Source organism: Otolemur garnettii, unplaced genomic scaffold (genome assembly GCF_000181295.1).
Source record: "Otolemur garnettii isolate 467f Iridium unplaced genomic scaffold, OtoGar3 scaffold00019, whole genome shotgun sequence".
In the NCBI taxonomy this organism is placed as follows: domain Eukaryota; kingdom Metazoa; phylum Chordata; class Mammalia; order Primates; family Galagidae; genus Otolemur; species Otolemur garnettii.
The window spans coordinates 9,853,376-9,869,381 of NW_003852414.1; the positions used below are offsets into that span (position 1 = coordinate 9,853,376).

The window sequence follows — 16,006 nt, forward strand, 5'->3', positions numbered from 1 at the left end:
AATGAATTAATAATATAAACATGTCTGAATTTTAATTTTTAATATGGTAAATATAAGTAGGTCTAATCTACACAAACAAAAGCTCTTGGAGGATCTTGATAACTTTTTTTTTTTTTTTTTTGCGACAGAGCCTCAAGCTGTTGCCCTGGGTACAGTGCCGGGGCATCACAGCTCATAGCAACCTCCAACTCCTGGGCTCAAGCAATTCTGCAGCCTCCGCCTCCCAAGCAGCTGGGACCACGGGCGCCCACCACAACGCCCGGCTATTTTTTTGGTTGCAGCCATCATTGTTGTTTGGCGGGCCTGGGCTGGATTTGAACCTGCCAGCTAAGGTGTATGTGGCTGGGGCCTTAGCCGCTTGAGCTACAGGCGCCGAGTCATAACTCTTTTCTTATTAGCACTGCCTGGATGGACCACAGTTTGGTTATCTGTTCACCTCCTGGAGGACATATTGCTTCCTTCATATTTTAGCAAGTAGGAGTAAAGCTGCTCTAAACATCCACATGCATTTTTTGCAGACATGAGTTTTTGACTCATTTGGGTAAACATGAAGCATGATTGCTCAGGATGTGGTTAGGATTCACCTGAGCACTATGCACCTAACGTTATAGGGCTCAGAGCAAGGGCACAAATGAAGATCCACATGCCTTATGTTGAAATATTTAAGGTTTTGAAACTTGATGTTTCTGTCCATAGCCAAACTCATGTTTTCACCTGAGCTGGAAATGGAACTTGTCCATACAGACTGCAAGGCTGAGTGGGGCCCTAGGTCTGCTGGGCAGGACCAGATGGAGGCAGGAGACCAGGGCTCCCAGGAGAGCACCAAGCCCACCTGAACTCTTGATGGGACTGACCCAGGAAGCTCCTTGGGGCACTGGGGCAGTTGGTTCTTCCCCCCTATGCCTCTCTTTTCCAACTCAGATGCCCCCAAGACTATACTTTCTGAGTCAAGAGGCCAGAGGAATCACTGTAATCTGGGAAGTCCAGCCTGCCATGGGTGAGTTGGCTTGGCCAACTGGAAAATATCAGCCCCTCTGTGTCTGGTTTCCCCAAGTTGACTGTTCTCTTCACCGCCACCCCTCCCAGCCACAAAGAGGGCCGTGCAAGAAGGTGGGGAGGTCACTGCAAGCACACACATCGCTCTCACATAATTCCCATTGGTGCAATCTGTTGCAGAACTTTAAAATAGTTTTTATAAGATCAAACATAAAAAGAACCAACAACAAATGTCTTTGTGCTTGGTACGTGCAACATGCAGGGCCCCTCTTGCCTGTCAGTATGGGTGGCTGGCTCTGCCCATTGTGGGGATAAAATCAGACTTCATTTTGCAGGCATGGGAGTCTTCGGAAATATTTTAAGCTGAGAAGGGACATGCATAGCTGAAGTCTTTGATCCCAGAGTACAGTCAGGTGGAGATGAAGATAGGTAGATCCAGTTGAATTCCAAAGGTGGTGTGTGTTCTAGAGGTTTGCCTGGCACGGCATCTGCCACCAGTTCTCCCCCGGGACCCTCCTTGCCACTGTCCTGTCTCCTGGCAATCTTATAACAGGTTCATGAAAGCTGGTTTGAGATTTCGTTACTATTGAAAAACCATTTTCATTTGATTCTTTTTTACATTTTTATAAATCTTTTATTATTATTATTTTGGATTATATAGAGAAAAGGCCTTTTACGGAACAGTCACCTCTGGGATGTGGCCATCCACATTTTAACACATAGACTTTACTGAAGTCTTTGGGGTCATCCAGAGGTGTCAAGAGGTTCAGCGTGCTTGTCCTTCTGCTTCATGATTTAAAAACGTAAGTTAAACCAAAACAAGAAGTCCATACCACAGCTTAACACAGAAGGAAGTCCTGCTTTACGGTTTCAGACTAAGTCCATGTAAAGCAGAGTGGCTGATCCATTTTTAAACTGAAATTCCTCTTTCCTGGAGTCTTCTGTAACTAAATTGAGGTAAGGATCCATTCTGTTCTCCTGTCCCTTCTTGCTCTCTCTTGGTGACCCTTAATTATTCTCACCAGCCTGTAGCTTCTTCACACATTGTGGTCCCTTCTTCTGACCCAACATCCTTTTATTTCTCATAAAGAAAAGCGCCTTCTAACCAGGACCCCTCTTGCAAACTGGGTGGAGTAGAATACCATTCACAATAGAGTAATAAGTCACTGTCATTAAACAGAAGCTGTTTTTGTCTTCGAAGAGAAAGTCACGTCATGCTTACAAAGTGAGGCCCACCAAACTCAGGAAATGCAAAAAGGATATGTGCCTTTGAATGAATTAAATCGTACATACTGACATACGTATATTTTTTATTCCTGGCTAAAATGGCGAGGTTGGCTCTAAAAATGTATCCTTTATTAAATTGTAAAATGAACAACTGATATTAAAATGTCAACATTGGCTCCGGAGCAGCTAGGGCACCAGCTACATACACCAGAGCTGACAGGTTCTAACCCAGCCCAGGCCAGCCAAACAACAATGACAACTACAACCAAAAAAAGAGCCGGTCATTATGGCGGGCACCTGTAGTCCCAACTACTTGGGAGGCTGAAGCAAGAGAATCGCTTAAGCCCAAGAGTTTGAGGTTGCTGTGAGCTGTGCTGCCATAGCACTCTACCAGGCAACATAGTGAGACTCTGTCCCCCAAAATAAATAAATAAATAAATAAATGTCAACATTCATATTTTCATATTTTTAATGATCAGAATTTACACTGCTTTTTGCATTTAAATTGTTTTTTCCTTTTTTTCTTTCTTTTTTTTTTTTTGCATTTAAGTTTTTTTAAATATTGAGGATGCCAGATGCTATGGCATGTGCTTGTAGTCCCAGCTACTTGGGAAGCTAAAATGGGAGGACTGCTTGAACCCAGGAGTTCAAGACCAGTCTGGGCAACACAGTGAAACTCTGTCTCTAAAAAAGGAAAAAAAAAAAAAATTGAAGAGGCTATTAGGGGACTCGGCTAATAAAATAATGGTAGTAAGAATAAAGAAATATTGTTTTGGTGGGAGTCACTCACTCACTCTTCATAACAGAAGAAGTGCCTCTTGCCAGCGTTTGGTATCTAAAGAGGGAGAGGAAGAAGTCTTAAAAATACAGAGTAGACATAAAGTTTGTGTGCAACTTAAAATCATTTAGCACAGTAAATTGCACACGAACTTTTATGTCCACCCTGTATGGCCCACATGCGTGCTCAGAGGCTTCAGTCTGACTCAACACTGAATGCCTCCATTTGCCAGCCACTGGGCGTACAATTAGCATGAAAATCAGCTGCTGTTCTGGAAGAATTTTTATTCCATTGGCAGTTGCTACATTCACAGAAAATTTCATTTGGACATGGTTTGTTGACATCCAGATATACATGGGTTGTTATTGGGACACCCATGCAGATTGATTCCAGGAAAGCTTCCTAGAAGAGATGACACCCCAACTGAGTGTTGAAGAAAGATGGAGAGATGGGGTGTGAGCAACCCTGAGCTAAGACCCACAGGACCAAGCAACATGTTATATACCCAGCGCTCCTGGGGCCTCTGGCAGCACGGGGATTTATCAGCAGTGCTGAGATGGATCACAAGGAATTTGTAGCTAGTGCTACTTATCAAAATTCATACATACAGACTTTTTCCTGTGAATGAAAGTATCTTAGTTGAAGTGCTTTTATTTACAAGTAGTATAAATCTATTTTAGATTCCCATAAACTACCAAGATGTTGAATCACCTCTAATCACAGCATTTTGAAAGGCTGAGGCAGGAGGATTGCTGGAGGCTGAGAATTTGAGACCAGCCTGGGCAGCATAGCAAGACCCTATCTCTACAAAAAAATTAGCTGGTATGGTAGCTTACACCTGTCCCAACTACTTAGGAGGCTGAATTAGGAAGACTGTTTGAATATAGGAGTTTAAGGCAACAGTGAGCCACTGCATTCTAGCCTGGGCAACACAGTGAGACCCCCATCACCAAAAAAAAATAGATAAATTCCCATAAATAAAATGTTGGATTTATAGAAAGGAGTCGGAGTATGGATCTCCTGATCTAAAAGTAAAAATGCAGCTGGGCCTGGAAAAACCACAGGTCTCCTATCTCCACTTTGTAAAGGAGTTTCTAGATTAACTCCATGCCCTACTGACTACATGTGGCTCTGTAGAATTGCCAACATGGGTCCAAGGAGAGCCAGTAAGTACAAAAGTGGGTCAGAGCATGATCTCCTGGTGGCTTCTGCCTATCGAGACAAAGGATGAAAACAGCCAAGTACGATAATGGAAATTATATCCACCATATGGCCCACATTAAAGCATCAGGCACTGTCACATAGGAACTGCGGGTCACTGAGAAACCCCAAAGGACACACAGATGAGTGCCACGGTACAGAGTGGCACAGGAAGGACATTAGTCCTTCTTAACCATGTGCCCCATAGGGGGGCAGGCAGCCTCAATAAAGGCTAACCACAGAGCACATGGCTTATATGCTATGACCTGAACAATCAATGAATCACAAAGCTGGTGTTAGCAAACTCAACCAAACATGCGTATTTCTTAAGGCTAATGGTGGATGGTAAGAGTTAGGGCATACTTTCTGTACTATTTATTATAACATGCTGGGCATTTCTCCAAGTATTTAATGCATATTAAAATATTTAATCCTGAGGCTGGGCAAGGTAGCTCACACCTGTAATCCTAGCACTCTGGGAGGCCAAAGTGGATGGATCACCTTCTACTAAAAATAGAAAAACTAGCCTGACATGGTGGCACACGCCTGTTGTCCCAGCTACTTGGGAGGCTGAGGCAAGAGAATTGCTTGAGCCCAAGAGTTTGAGGTTGCTGTGAGCTATGACACTACAGCACCCTACTGAAGGTGACAAAGTGAGACTTGGTCTCAAAAAAAAAAAGTGCAGGCTCAGAGCTCAGAGCTCAGTGAGTAGGGCGTCAACCACATACACAGAGGCTGGCAGGTTCAAGCCTGGTCCGGGCCAGCTTAAGAACAATGACAACTGCAACCAAAAAAATAGCCCATCATTATATGGTGGACACCTGTAGTCCCAGCTACTCAGGAGACTGAGGCAAGAGAATTGCTCAAGCCCAGGAGTTTGAGGTTGCTGTGAGCTGGGCTGTGACGCCACAGCACTCTGCCGAGGGTAACAAAGTAAGACTCTGTCTCAAAAAAAAAAAAAGTGCATTATATATTTCAACGTAGCTAAAATAGGGGATTTTAAATGTTCTAATCACAAAGAAATGACAAATATCCAAGGTGACAGATAGGGTCATTAGCCTGATTCAGTCATTCCACAATGTACACACATACCTATCACACCTGATCCATAGATGTGTACAATTATTTGTCACTTAAAAATAAAATATGGCTCAGCGCCTGTGGCTCAAGTGGCTAAGGCACCAGCCACATACACCCCAAGGTGGTGGGTTCGAATCCAGCCCTGGCCTGCCAAACAACAATGACGGCTGCAACCAAAAAATAGCCCAGTGTTGTGGCGGGCGCCTGTGGTCCCAGCTACTCGGGAAGCTGGGGCAGGAGACTCGCTGGAGCCCAGGAGTTGGAGGTTGCTGTGAGCTGTGATGCTACAGCACTCTACCCAGGGGGACAGCTTGAGGCTCCTGTCTCAAAAAAATTAATTAATTAAAAATAAAACCAAAGTACATGTTTATAGACTTGGACTAAGTAAAGCAGTCTTCAATAATACTTGCTTGGCAACATAGTAACTGTGTGACTTTGAGCACGTTATTTAGCTATCCAATGTTTTGTATTTTTTGTTTTTTAATCAATATAATAGAAATGATAATAGTAGAATTATTGTGAAATTTACTCTGACCTTGCAGAGAACACATCTCATTGGTTACATTAAACTTTGTGGTTTAGTAGTTGTATCCAATTCTGCACAATCTAGTCCCCTGGGGGTACAGAAATTTTTATTTTTCCTGCTGCTCAAAACAACATACTTGAGTCTAATATGCAGAAATTCTTCCCATGTGAGCTCCTCTGTCTGAGCACCACCAGAAGTGACAAGTAAATGTTATTCGCTGACATTTCTGACAAGTTCTTAATGACTGTCCTGATGGCTCATGAATGTATGATTATGTGTGCTGTATAAAAACAGCAAAAAACATCAGCGAATTCTGCATATCCTTTGATTTTTCTCCCTTGGAGGTCAGATCCCATAAGAAGAAAATAACTGGCTTCATCTAATTTAGTGGGAAACTTCCAAGAGGGGCTCCTATGACGTCTCTCTTTGCCTTGATGTATTCCTTCTACAGTAAGGAGAAAATTCTGTACCAAGTGGAAGTAAAAACATTTCAAGGTCCTTTTTTTCTCCCCTTTTGACCAGAAAAGTAAGAAGACAAAAAGTGTTTCATTGACAAAACTGTCATATCGGTGGTGTGGCTGTTTTTTCCCTTCCCAAGTGATCAATCTTACGACCAAATAACTATAGTCTAGCCAGGTGCATCTGTAATCTGAGCACTTTGGGAGGCCAAATCAGGAGGATCCCTTGAGCCCAAGAATTCAAGACCAGCCTGAGCAAAGTGAGACCCCATCTCTACTAAAAATAGAAAAGCTAGCTGGGCGTAGTGGTGCATGCCTGCAGTTCCAGTTGCCTGAGAAGCTGAGGCAAGAGACTCAAGCTCAAGCTCAAAGTCTGAGGTTGCTGTGAGCTATGATGATGTCACAGCACTTTACCCAGGGCAACAGAGCCTCAAAAATATTATTATTATTATTTTTAATGAAAAGCCTGCTAAGCATTATTGTGAGTCTCATGTTCCTGGAACTGCAAAAGTTGCCCAGAGCTTTGTCATTTATGTCAGAAGATCTAGGTGTTAGATAGAGGTCTATGGCCTGCTAGAATTGCCCTTGACATCTGATGCTGGGGTGGACCTCCAATGGTAAGGAGGAGAGGAGGCCTCCAGCCTCTCAGGGGACCAAAATCTGGCTGTTCTTCACTGCAGGCCTGTCGCGAGGCCTGGGTGGCAAAGCTGGTAGCTGGCTGGCCCACTCCTGGGACTCCCTGCGATCCCTGTTTCCCTTCCACCCTAGCAAAGTGCAGGACTGTGACTGTCCTCTCCGATTCTGTCTGCATCAAGGTAAGTTCAGGCATCTGCCTCAGCATTTTCAAAATTAGGTTTGTTTGTCCCCTCTCCAGCCTTCCATCCCCCCTGCACACTCTGTCTCTCTGGGCCAGCCATTAGAAGGCTTTGTCTCCAGCACAGTCATAGGAGAGTGGCTCTTGGTAACCATGGGCAACCATGAATCTGCACCAGCTATTTGTGCTATATTTGTAAGGCGCAACCCAGCCACTAACAGGGTGGATGGGGAATTGTGCTTTAAAAACATTCTTGTGCAGTAAAATACTGTTTTGTTTTGTTTTGTTTTGTTTTTTTGTAGAATGACCGATCCATGGAGGAGATGCAGATAATCGGAGGAGATGATCTTTCAAAGCTGGCTGGAAAGGTTTGTTAATGTAACTGCTCCTTCCTGCATTGATGTGTGGGGGTGACCTTCATTTCAGGTCAGCACTCCCAAGACATTTCAGACGCTCACCCGGGTTTGCTAATTCACGCACATAGCTGTGTGAATTCTTTTAATGATGTCTCCTTTCTGAAACACTCTTTAGAATGCTTCCAACACAGGGTGCAGAGCAAATCTCTCTCTTCCAAGCTGATTTCTGACAACAAAACCCCTTGGCCCTCCTCCTTCTGATCCTTTTCTAACTCACCCTTTCAGGCACCTTCTGAAAAGGAACTCTTTTCCTTTCTTTGTCTGTTTTTCTTCTCTTGTCTACGCCTCAGCACCTAGGCACTTTGGTATAACATTTAAAGATTTTTGTACATTCTGTTGAAATGCACAAAATTGAGGGAGGAAAAAAAATAGGGCTTCTTGAAAAGCATGTTTTTCCGCCTTTTGCCTTTCTTCCTTTTTCCTTATTAAAAAGAATTTAAAGTATAAGATTATAGGAAGAATACCTCCAATTTTAACCTGCAGTTTCAGTAGGCCAATGCTTAATAATTAAGAGAAAAAACTGTTTAGGGCTGGGCGAGGTGGCTCAGGTGTGTCATCCTAGCACTGTTGGAGGCCGAGGCAGAAAGATCCCCAAGCTCTGGAGTTCAAGACCAGCCCAAGTAAGAGCAAGAGACCCCATCTATACTAAAAGCAGGAAAAATCATCCAGCAGTTGTAGCAGATGCCTATAGTCTTAGCTACTAGGGAGTCTGGGGCAGGAGGATCACTTGAACCCAGGAGTTGGAGGTTGCTGTGAGCTGGGCCAGGCAACAGAACAAGACTTGGGCTTAAAAAAATTGGGATTTGGGATTCTGACATAAGTGCATGAATTGGAAGGAAAGATGGTTTCCTAAAACAGGTGATCTGTGTGGAATGTGATCTGAAATGCAAGTTTGCTGTGAATAAAAGCAGCCCAGACTTTGTTTTGGTTCAACCCAGCTGACCTATCTTGTATTTGTTATCCCCCAACAGCTTCAGCTTTCTAAGTAAAACGGATCAGTCTATTACAAAAGCTTAACTTCTCATGCTCATAGTTGTTATTGTTATGCAATGCCTGGGTAGGGGAAAGGAATCAGCTCCTTTTTATTAATGTGTCATAACATTAGGAACTCTGACTACAAAGCAGATTACTTCCCTTTACTCTGAAGACAGGATAGTAGGATTCATGTGTTAATTGCTTTCTGGGAGTAAATTATGTTCCATAAAAATTAGAGTTTACCTGTTGATGTTAATGTCTCATTAAGCCATCATTTGATGTTACTACATCAGTGCCCAAAATAACATCCCAGAAAGCTCAAATAGTCAAAGCAATTTCAAGAAACTCATAACTTTTTTTTTTTTTTTTTTTTTTTTTTAGACAGGAGCCTCAAGCTGTCCCCCTGGGTAGAGTGCCGTGGCATAGCTCACAGCAACCTCCAACTCCTGGGCTCAAGCAAGTCTCCTGCTTCCGCCTCCCAAGTAGCTGGGACCACAGGTGCCCACCACAACACCCGGCTATTTTTTTTTTTCCAGTTGCAGCCATCACTGTTGTTTGGCAGGCTGGGCTGAATTCGAACCTGCCACCTTAGGTGTATGTGGCTGGCGCCTTAGCCACTTGAGCCACAGGCGCCAAGCCAGAAATTCATAACTTTTAACAACCCTGGAGTGGTCTTTTAAAGATAAGTCATCACAGCACTTTGTTGTAAGGCATTACCTGGTAAAAGAAATATCTTACCCTGTGCTTTTGCTACAGTGTATGCAAAACCCTAAGATTCCCAACTAAATGCCAAGAAAAAAATTGCACATAGAGGCTCAGCGCCTATAGCTCAGTGGCTAGGGCGACAGCCACATACACCTGGGCTGGTGGGTTCAAACCCAGCCCAGGCCTGCCAAACAACAATGGCAAGTACAACAAAAAAAATAGCCAAACATTGTGGCTGTTGCCTTTAGTCCCAGCCACTTGGGAAGCTTAGGCAAGAGAATTGCTTAAGTCCAAGGGTTTGAGGTTGCTGTGAGCTGTGACGCCATGGCACTATACTGAGAGTGACATAATAAGACTCTATCTAAAAAAAAAAAAAATTGCACATAGTATTGTGGTTCTTGTCTTCTTCTTAATAAAATCATCTTCCTTTTTTTTTTTTTTGAGACAGAGTTTCAAGCTGTTGTTGCCCTGGGTAGAGTGCCATGGCGTCACAGCTTGCAGCAACCTCAAACTCTGGGGCTTAAGCGATTCTCTTGCCTCAGCCTCCCAAGAAGGTGGGACTACAGGTGCCCACCACAACACCCAGCTATTTTTTTGTTGTAACTGTTGTTGTTTAGTAGGCCCAGCTGGTTTTGATCCTGCCATCCCCAGTGTATGTGACTGGCACCCTATCCACTGAGCCTAATCTTTCTATTTTTAGTGGAGGCAGCATCTCACTGTGTTACCCAGGCTGGTCTTGAACTCCTGGCCTCAAACAATTCTGTCGCCTCAACGTCCCATAAGTGGCAGGATTATAGGTGTGAGCGAACATGCCTGGCCTCATTTTATTTTAGAGCAATTTCTCTCTAGATTAACACTGGATATTCCTTCTTTGAGAGCTAGAGAGGAGGTTGAGGAAAGGATGGCTTCTCACTGGGGGTGGGGTGAACAAAAGGGGTGATAGCTCTGTGCCTCACTGTCCCCTCCTATAATTACAACAAAGACACCCCCCCCCCCAGGGAAAGTAGAGATCTTGGAAGTTCAGGTAGGACATCTAGAAAGCCAACCAGCAGGTTCAGTGAAATAGCTCACACCTGTAATCCTAGTACTCTGAGAGGCCAAGGTGGGTGGATTGCTTGAGCTCAGGAGTTCAAGACCAGCCTGAGTGGCGGGGCACAGTGGCTCATGCCTGTAATCCCAGCACTCTGGAAAGCTGAGGCAGGAGGGTCCCTTGAACTCAGGAGTTCGAGACCAGCCTGAGCAAGAGTGAGACCCCCCATCTCTACTAAAAATAGAAAAATTAGCTGGGCATCATGGCAGGCACGTTTAGTCCCAGGAGGCTTAGGCAAGACGAGCACTTGAGCCTAAGAGTTTGAGGTTGCTGTGAGCTATGTCCCATGACACTCAACCCCAGAGTGACTGAGTGAGGCTCTGCATCAAAAAATAAAAATAGGCTCAGCGCCTATAGCTCAACCGGCTAAGGCGCCAGCCACGTACACCTAAGGTGGCAGGTTCGAATCCCCAGCCCGGACCCGCCAAAACAACAATGACGGCTGCAACCAAAAAATAGCCGGGCGTTGTGGCGGGCGCCTGTGGTCCCAGCTACTTGGGAGGCGGAGGCAGGAGACTCGCTTGAGCCCAGGAGTTGGAGGTTGCTGTGAGCTGTAATGCCACGGCACTCTACCCAGGGGGACAGCTTGAGGCTCTGTCTCAAAAAAAAAAAATAAATAAATAAATAAAAAAATAAAAATAAAATAAAATAACAAAAATAAATCTCAGAAGCCCTCTAGTCTTTCCATCATGCAGAATATACACTAGCTGGGGAAAAATGTTAAGGGAAAAGGCCCCAACAATTAGTGGGTATCTGTTTTATTAATGGTTATGGGGAAAACCTGAAACTGTGACCAATGCTTGCCCTGGATGGAAGGGCTATTCCAGGTCGCCATCTGACTTCTCCCTTCTCACGTAGTTACTGTAGGATTTGCCAAGCAACAAGTTTGCATTTAAGTTGCGTTTATCACCATGTTGTTGCTCTGCCAGGAATAGGCGCACACCTTCTCTTCTTTAATGCCTGGGCACCCTGAGAATTGCAGGGGTGTTTTCCCGCGTGACTTTCTCCTTGGGCTTAAGGAACTCCAGAGAAGGAAAGAGTCTTTCAGACTGCAATAGTGTTGGAGAGAGGAAGGTAAGCACTTGCTTGGAATCAGAAAGACAAGGCAGGGACTAACCAGAAAGAGAGAGGAAGAGGTGCATGGAAGGGGGGGTGAATGGGGACAGAATAGGATGGCTAGCTAGGAGTAGACTGGTGTGACCAAAAGAAATTAGTCAAAGACAAGGAAACAGTAAGGAAAAAACTGAAAACATACATTGAGTTTGGTGGGTAGAGTACACTCAAAGTCTCAATAAGGAGTTGAACTTGCTCAGAACAGCAAGCAGGAGCCGTGAAGTGTTCCAGCAGCGGTGACATCCCTGAGCTGTGTTTTAGGGAAAAGAACCAGGCAGGAGGTTGGGGATGCCTCAAAGGTGGGAGGGGAGGCCCTGGGAGCCAGGTGGAGAGAGCTGGCACACTGAGCAAAGGAGGGGTGGAAGAGAAGGAAACTCTATATCGAAAGGAACAGAGACTGAGTTGAATGAAGAAGGGAGGGCTAGAAAGGAGATTTTAAACTAAATTTGTTTGTGATAAAACTTTATAAAACATGGGGAAAGAGCTCACCTGCATAATCTTACCACATTGAGAAGTAGAGATACAATGAGCCCCCTACTGTACTATGTAACTTGTAGAGATTTCTGAACACGTGGGAGTTAAATACAATAGCACCTCTGTAAGTTGACCACCCAAGGGACAGTAATGAACTGGTCAACATACAGAGGCGATCAACACAAGGAACTAGGCCTACTGTGCTGGTAGGAACATATGGTGCATGTCTAGGAAACTATGAAAATTAGGTCAGCATAAGGAGGTGGTGAATGTAGGGAGGTGGTCCACTATGGAGGTTCTACTGTATTTAGAAAAAAAAAAAAAGACTCTTGATAGCACTCCGTATCCAACTTTCTCTTTTGTTTTTTTGCTCTAGTTTCTTCCTTCCTTCTTTTCTTTCTTTTTTCCCTTCTTTCTTTCTGCAAAGGGAAGGAAACTCACAAGGGAGGCTGGCTGAGTCATGGTTCTAAATAGGTCAGCGCTGTGGAATAAAGGGAGCCCTCAATGATCCAGCTCAATGGCCTCTTTAGCTCTCAGCATTAAAGGCGTTTTACTCAGTGTATTTAAGCTGTCTACACAACGTGCTCTGTGGCAGCGGTATTTCAATGTTGATTTAATCCTGGCCCTTCATAAAATGTGCGTATCCATGAAAGCAAGAAGATTTTATTCACATTCAAGAGAAAGCTCTGAAAAGGTGGAATCCAACCAAACCCACGGAAACACGCCCAGATCTGGCAACGTGAAAAAGCAGATGTGCAGGTCTCAGCACAAGATTTCAGGAGACATGTCCCGTCCCCCCCACCCTGCCCCCTTCAAATAAGTTTCTAATCAAATGCCAGAACGAAGCATCAGAACCTGCCAAAATTTCCCCCTTGGCTGCCTTAACTGTTTAAATCACTCTTTTTTTATTGCAACTGACTAGGCTGAGAACAATAATGGAAATGCCCGCTGACTGATGATTCTGGCAATTTTGTGAATTATCACATAAAATGAAATGCTGGACTACATTCCTTTCTCTGTGGGGTTTATATTCACACTCCTGCTCATTCTCCACATCCACAGCCCAGTTTACAGTCACTGCTGCCATCCCTCCCAAGAGGGTGGCCACAGACTGAAGCTAACCCCACTGCAGATTAGATGGTATGGGATGGAAAGCGTGGTGAGTTTTAAAAGACTAAAAGAAGGAATAACTTATTTAAGAAAATCATTTAGACTTGTGTCCTTCTTTCCTTCTTTCTTCTTCTTTCTTGCCTTCATTAGGAAATCCCGTGTGGTTAGCTTTGATCACAATCATAGCAGTAGCAAAGACAGAGCACAATGCGGCGATTCCCTGTAGAGTTTTTTTGCTGCAGCCCCCAGGCTGCAGATTTTACTGGCTTTCTGGGAGGAAATGAGCTAGGTGTGATGGGATGACTAAGACAGTAACTGGCAAACCTCTCCGATTCAGTGATCGGAGTTATCAGATTGGAAGTGTTTAGGAGGCACATTGTGTACAGAAAAAATGTCCAAGGTTGCCCACTCAAAAATATGGGAATTTCAGAAAATTGCCAAGTGCAAATTTAAAAGCGCTAGACATTAACTGTAGCTCCGTTGAAGTAGAACTGCAGATGGGTTAAGGCAAAAATGGAAGGGATGTGTCAAAAGTATAGAGAACTAGAGAAAGTGAAAGAAATGAGGTTAAAATTGGTTTGGTTTGGGTTTTTTGAGACAGAGTTTCACTCCATTGCCCTGGGGTTGAATGCCAGGGTGTTGTCATAGCTCACAGCAACCTGAAACTCTTGGGCTCAAGAGATCCTCTTGCCTCAGCTTACCGACTAGCTGAGACTACAGGCACCCACCACAACACCCAGCTAATTTTTCTCTTTTAGTAGAAATACACAGGGTCTCCCTCTTGCTCAGGCTGGTCTTGAACTCCTGAGCTCAAGCAATCCATCGGCCTCAGCTTCCCAGAGTGCTAGGATTATAGATGTAAAGCCACCATGCCTGGCAAGGTCAAAATGGTTGATTCACTCCACAGATATTTCTTGACCTTACTAAATGCCAGTCTCCATGATCACATAAAAATGAATTAGTATTTGCCCCTTAGCCCTTATAATTAATCTTGCTGTGAACAGTGCCTCAGAGATGTTGCTGGTTTGGTTCCAAACCACCACAATAAAGCGAATACTGCAATAAAGCAAGTCACTCAAATCTTTTGGTTTCTCAGTACATGTAAAAGTTATGTGTATATTGGCTTGGCACCTGTGGCTCAATTGGCTAAGGCGCCAGCCACATAGACCTAAGGTGGCAGGTTCGAATCCAGCCCAGGCCACCAAATAACAATGATGGCTGCAACCAAAAAATAGCCAGGCGTTGTGGTAGGTTCCTGTGGTCCCAGCTACTTGGGAGGCTGAGGCAGGAGACTCGCTTGAGCCCAGGAGTTGGAGGTTGCTGTGAGCTATAAAGCCACGGCACTCTACCCAGGGTGACAGCTTGAGGCTCTGTCCCAAAAAAAAAAAAAAAAAAAGAGAAGATCTCATTATGTTGCCCTTGGTAGAGTGCTATGGCATCACAGCTCACAGCAACCTCAAACCCTTGGGCTTAAGCAATTCTCTTGCCTTAGCCTCCCAAGTAGCTGGGACTACAGGCACCCGCCACAACACCCAGCTATTTTTTTTTTTCTTTTTGCTGTTTTGTTGGCCCGGGCTGTGTTCGAACCCACCACCCTCAGTGTATGTGGTGGCGCTGTAACCACTGTGCTATGGGCACCAAGCAAACATGTTTCTTAAATAAGATTTTGTACATCTCTATCAGAGCTGTTGGGCAACTAGGTACGTTGTCAAATAGCAGTGATATTTTGAGAGGAATCTTTTTCCTGAGCAGTAGGTCTCAAGAGTAGGCTTAAAATATTCAGTAAACTATGCTGTAAACAGGTGCGGTGCCGTCCAGGCTTTGTTGTTCCATTTCTATAGCACAGGCAGAAAAGATTTGGTATAATTCTTAAAGGGTCTAGGCTTTTCAGAATGGCAAATGAGGACTGGCTTCAACTTAAAGTCGCTGTCACTGGCTGCATTAGTCCGTAACAAGCACGAGCCTGAGCCCCTTGAAGCTTTGAAGCCAGGCATTGACTTCTCCTCTCTAGCTGTCAAAGTCCTAAATGGCACTTTGGTAGAAGGCTGTTTTGTCTACATGGAAAATAGGTTGTTTAGTGTAGCCACTATCCTCCATGGTCTTAACTAATTCTGAATAACTTGCTGCAGCTCCTCCATCGGCCTTTCTGCTTTACCTTGCCCTGTGATGTTATGGAAATGGCTTCTTTCTTTTATCTCCACGAACAAACCTCTGCTAGCTTCACAGTTTTCTTCTGTAGCTTCCTCTTCTCTTTCAGCCTTCAAAGAATTGAGGAGTGTCTGGGCCTTGCTCTGGGTTAGGCTTTGGCTGAAGAGAATATGGTGTCTGATCTCCATTCAGACAACTCAAACTTTCTTCATCCCAGCAATGAGGCTGTTTTGCTTCCTTATTCATGAGTTCACTGGAGTAGCATTTTTAATTGCCTTCAAGAACTTTTCCTTCACATTCATAACTTTCATTTTATCTGGGCTCTCTACATGCCTTCCCCACCATGCTTAATGATCTCTAGCTTTTGATTTTAAATAAAAGACATGGGACTCTTCACTTAGAGGCCATTCCAGGACTATCAATTGCCTAATTTCAATATTGTGTCTCGGGGAAGAGGGAGGCCCAAGGAGAGGGAGATGGAGGTGACAGCTGATGCGTGAAGCTGTCAGAACACAAAAAATTTGTCTATTGAGTTTCCCGTGGTGCCCCAGAACAATTAGAATAGGAATATCAAAGATCACTCATCCCAAATCACCACAGCAGATAAAATAATTATGAAAAGTTTGAAATATTTCAAGAATGACCAAAATGTGACACAGAGACACGGCGTGAGCACATGCTGTTGGGAAAAATCCCACTGACAGATGGACTTAATGAGGAGTCGCCACCAACCTTCAATGTGTGAGAATCACATATCTGTGAATTTGAAAATGTAGTAAGCTTTATGTGATATTAGGAGATTATTGTTTTTGTTATATGTAGTAGTATTTTGGCTATGCATAATAAAGAATGTCATGATAACTTTATCTTAAAGTACATAAACTTTTTTTTTTTTT

General features: G+C 44.0%; 1 protein-coding gene across 1 annotated transcript in view; it reads left to right on the forward strand.

The window, feature by feature from the left end:
- PRTFDC1 (phosphoribosyl transferase domain containing 1) overlaps positions 1–16,006 on the forward strand; it is a 98,390-nt gene that overhangs the window by 69,712 nt on the left and 12,672 nt on the right. Inside the window, exon 4 of the mRNA XM_012803291.1 lies at positions 7,382–7,447. Within this exon, the coding sequence (XP_012658745.1) occupies positions 7,382–7,447 (66 nt within the window). The remainder of the gene's footprint in view (positions 1–7,381; positions 7,448–16,006) is intronic.